The 4,767-nt window shown below is 33.6% G+C and overlaps 1 protein-coding gene across 1 annotated transcript in view; it reads right to left on the bottom strand.

The window, feature by feature from the left end:
- LOC108968944 (protein anachronism) overlaps positions 1-4,767 on the bottom strand; it is a 19,244-nt gene that overhangs the window by 2,622 nt on the left and 11,855 nt on the right. The window contains exons 2-4 of the mRNA XM_018933308.1: positions 1,967-2,279; positions 1,838-1,898; positions 1,534-1,767 (exon numbers count right to left, since the gene is read on the bottom strand). Of these exons, the coding sequence (XP_018788853.1) occupies positions 1,534-1,767; positions 1,838-1,898; positions 1,967-2,279 (608 nt within the window). The remainder of the gene's footprint in view (positions 1-1,533; positions 1,768-1,837; positions 1,899-1,966; positions 2,280-4,767) is intronic.

Here is a 4,767-nt window from a genome sequence, read left to right as displayed (position 1 = left end):
CGTCGAAAATTGCGATAAAATCGCTGAATTGGTCGAAAGAGACCGGCATAGTAGCAGCCGTAGCATCGGTCAAGAGCTGGGCATGAGTCATCAAAAAAAATTTTATGAACAATTGAAAATTCAATAAAAATACCGCAAGAAATAGCGCAAGACTTTTTTGACAACCCATTATTTATACACAATTAGTGAGTGTAAACAAAGTATTAAAAAATTAAATTAAATTTTAACGAGTATTCGATATTTTCCAAATTGAAAAAAGGTCGTAAATTGATGCAGTGGTTCAAAAGAAACAAATACATTTTTTTATAAATCTTCTCTTTACAAAATGTCAGATCTTGAAATCTTGAATTTAGCTTAAAAATGTAACAATTTTTAGCCCTCCAAAATAATATTTTTCATTCAATCAAAAAACTGGTAGATCAATGAATGGAGAAATTACATAAAGTTAGCAGACAGAAAATCAAAGTGAATGTTTTCGAGTTTCACTTGAAATACGTAGTTTTGAATAAAACTCATTTAAAAACAAACTGATAGATCTCTAGCTCACAAAACATATTCCAAATACTCATTTGAAATTTTAGTACATAATTTTTAAAGGTAAATTCAAATGTTCACAGTTGGAAGTTATGTAAACAGTCAACAAACACATAACTTCTACATTTATTTATTTTCCCCAAAATAATAAACAACTGGGCTTAATTTGTTGCTGTCTGTCTACAAAGCGTTATATGAACTGATTTGCCGGAGTTTACCTCCTTTATTAAGCACCTACGGTCTTAAGTGTGTCATCGAATCACCTTATTCTTTTCAATAAAGCAATAACTAATATTAGCCCAAAGCTACGACAAATCATGCAAAATCAACAAAATTATAAACTGCGCAAACTTAAAACAACGATGATTTTTAATAATTATAAGCTAAAGTACTTTAACACTGAACAGTAATATTCAGCTCTCAAAGCAACAAAAATAAAACCAGAAACGAAGAAAACCAGTACATATTATTTCACAACAAATACACATTTGCATACATTTGTAAATATTGCGTCCTTACCGAGTCGTATTTCATTACTTTTATTTTGGAACTTGTCAAAATATAACATTTGGGAGGGATTAGGGAGGTAGTTGGCTATTAGTCTGAAATTCTGCCGACATTGTTAAAAAATCGAAAGGAAACTCATGAAAGCTGAAACTTAATGACGAATGAGATTTGCCAACTACGCAGTGTCTGATTTACGGCGTTGATCTAGCTCTTTGTATTGCATAAAAGCGAGTATATCAGTTGATCTTAAAAACAAATTCTGGATATACATATGTACATATGCAAGTGTTTTTTATAATGAAGTTTTGCTTTTGAAGTATACAGTATGTATGTATGTACATACATAATTATATAAGTATGCAAATTTAACGACTGAAACCTTTAAATAATTAAGTGAGTCTAATCATCATATTTAATGAAAAGGGTATTTTTAAATCAGTTCCACTTATTAAAATGGCGGTGTTATTTAGGCATGGGTAACGCAACACATACCTGCCTGATCACATTTTGGTGGATTGAAAAACAGTCCCGGCTTGAGTGGATTCTCCTCTTCGTCATGTACTTCGATCATCAACCAACCAATTTGAATCGGTTGCTGGCGGGATTGTTGCTGCTGTTGGCGTTCAACACTTTCCCAAATGTATATGGCGCGCCTGATGTCAATCTCAACCCAGCCTGTTTTCGATATATTCATCATTGTTGTGTTGCAAATATGCTTTTTACGCTCTGAAAAAGAATCATTGAAGAACTTAGTGAGACTTCAGTAAATTTAAGTATGTGAGTGACGGAGCTATACCTCGCTTGTTTCTGCGTAGTTGTCGTACAATAGAAACTGTAACACGTATTTGTGGAGTTAGCTAGTGAAAGAATATAAATAAAATTCGCATTTTGTTCGCCTATATACCTCAATATGGTTCGGATTTACCGTTAGAGGATCACCACAGCTTTTGGCCTCTTTATCACCTTCGTCATTTGACACGTTGGGATCGTCTGTATTGTTTGGATTGACCTTATATAAGCGAAGTATTGCGCTGTCCAGATTCAAATTGTCACGCTTTGGTTCAAAAAGACTGTCCGAAAATCGAATTGTTACGTTGTTGTCATGCATCCAGGAGCTTTCGGTGGACTCTGAGTTGCATATGGGGTACGCTGCTATTTCGTGCAATGGATGACCTTGAGTCTCATCTGAATTGCTTGCTTGAAAAGCTGATTGCAAACGATTCTTTATATCATTAATACTGTAAGATATAAAGAAAAATTGTTGATTTGAGATTAATAATATAATAATATATAAACGACAGCTACATAGATAAATGATGTCAAAAACTCGTTATACTATTTATACCATCAGGTAGTTCATAAACGTTTTTCTTGAAATGTTTTGCTCTTAACAATCTGCTTTGGTAAACTTGACCAATTTTCTATCTATGTATATCATTCTATAAATGTATATTGTTTATATTTGTTCTGCATTTCGGAAGGGTACGAGTTCCTGTTTATTGATTATTAAATAAAATGCGTCGTGTAATGTTGAGGAAATTCAAGAAATTTAAAAATAAATAAGAACAAGTCTTGCCTGCCTTGTAATAAGTTTAATATAAGTATATCCATATGTATGTATCTAAACGACGAAAGCTACAACAACCAAATTTGCGAAAGCCAAATATCATAAGAACTTCTACTGATAGTGTGAATGGTTAAAAATAATTAAAAGCGAGATAAATCAACTTATAAATATGCTAGAGACATAAAATTTTATTTCTGAGATGGTATGAGAGGGCTTATGTAAATGCACGAATAATGCCTTTAGAGTATGCCACCTTGTGAACAAAAACTGTCCAAAATCAACAAAAACTGCCCAGCTTCTGAGTACCGAATATATGGATCCCGGTACCTATAATGGACTGTTTACCGAAAATATTGGTCAATGTATCAGAGGGTCCTTTCTTGATAGCTCATTCCCTGAGCTCATAATACTGTACCTAGCCCCCATATAATTAATATCAGTATATCATATGATTGGGAATTTTATGTGAAGTACTTTACTAAACTCAGGCGACATTTTATTTCTATGTTGTATATTAATAATACCTGATATTGGCAAAAATATATGAAATACATCGACACCCTACTCCTATATACTTCATATAATGATCTTCGTTCTTCTAACAAACCTTATGAAAAATAAATCGGTTGGTCTGTGAGTAGTATATTAAAAAAAATGCTTGAAATTACGTTTTCAAGTATATCTGAGCAATATTCAATATGCAATCAACCCCTCCCTCCCAATCCCTTTGTCCTTTCCTAAAAAACTCCATATAATGATTTCCCTTTTTCCACCTAACTAAACTGACAAGTTTTCCTAAAGATTATGTGGCTTAGCGCTGAATCAGTAATATTAGAATACGTAACATAACTATGTAAATATGTACACATATATGTGGCTCATTTCGGTTTCTTGAGACGTATTTTTTTATATTGAGACAATTTGAAAAATTTGCAATGTTCGAACATTTAAACACTTGAGTTTACCAAAGAAAGTATTTTATTTTAAAACAACTAGCCGCTTTAATGTTTATGATTTTTTCTCAGTTTTCTATTGATATATATGTAAGTTCAACTCTGCTCTTGTTTACTAACAAAATGTACATTTTTATAAAGAAATTTTTTTTACAATTTGGAACTATTTTTATTCAGTTGTTGTTTTTAATGAAAACAAAAAATTGTATCCAATATTTCGCTTTAAAGAACACATAAAAATGTTTTGAAACAAAAAACGTCATATTTTTTATAAACGTGCCCAAGTATGTATATAGATACATATATACAATTGTACGTGTTTTATTTTGAAAGAATGTGTAAAGGTTTGCTTTAATTGAGCTGAGCAATGAAGGTAATCAAAGTGACGATCTTATTAAGTGCAAACATCTCCTTTCAATCTGTTCTATGTTCTGATCGTTGGTTTTTTGTTATTTTTTATTGTCAGCATGCCTGTGTTATTTGATGCGATGGCTGCTCATTCATTCACGTCTGTCCTAACAAGTTAACTTGTTGACTAGATGGCTAGTCGCTTGTTGATTTTTCAAGAGTGCTCAATTGTGTGGTGTCATTTTTATTTTGTACGCTCAACTATTTGTCACGTGGACATCCATATGTACATATGTATCTATGAGCGTGTGCTTAGCCTTATAATGTGTAGTGCCGGGCATACCTTCTTACAGCCGTGTGCGTTTGTTTATTTGTATGTGCTCATCTAAATGACTGAATAAATGTAAGTGAGTATGTTTGTTCATTTCGCTTTCCAGCGTGCCAGTTTGTGGGCCTGTATTGTCGATTAGTGTTGCTGCATGCCCGACTGTCTGGTCGTCTGGGTGTCTGTCTGTGCGACTGTGCTTTCTGCGCCGTCTTCTCGTTTGTGGCTTCTGGCCCACTAAGCGCTTGCGTACAATTTACTCTTGTTGTTGCCCGAGCAGCGACAACAAATAACAGACATGGCTAGACACTGTCTCGCCAGTTGCTCTTCATTATCATAAGCGGTGGTAACAGCAACAGCTGCTATAACGTCTGCATAACCACCACCAACTACAAAAGCAATAAGAAAGCAACAACAGCATCCGCTGCCTTGAGATACCACCATGGAATTCCGTCATCTCTTGAATTATTCCCTTTGATGATGAAGAAATGAAATAAATATCGGGTGATTTTTTAAGAGCTTGATAACTTTTT

This window comes from Bactrocera latifrons, unplaced genomic scaffold (genome assembly GCF_001853355.1).
Source record: "Bactrocera latifrons isolate USDA-ARS-PBARC rearing strain unplaced genomic scaffold, ASM185335v1 scaffold_234, whole genome shotgun sequence".
In the NCBI taxonomy this organism is placed as follows: Eukaryota; Metazoa; Arthropoda; class Insecta; order Diptera; family Tephritidae; genus Bactrocera; species Bactrocera latifrons.
The sequence above is the reverse complement of the archived record's forward strand: the minus strand, read 5'-3'. Positions and strand labels throughout refer to the sequence as shown.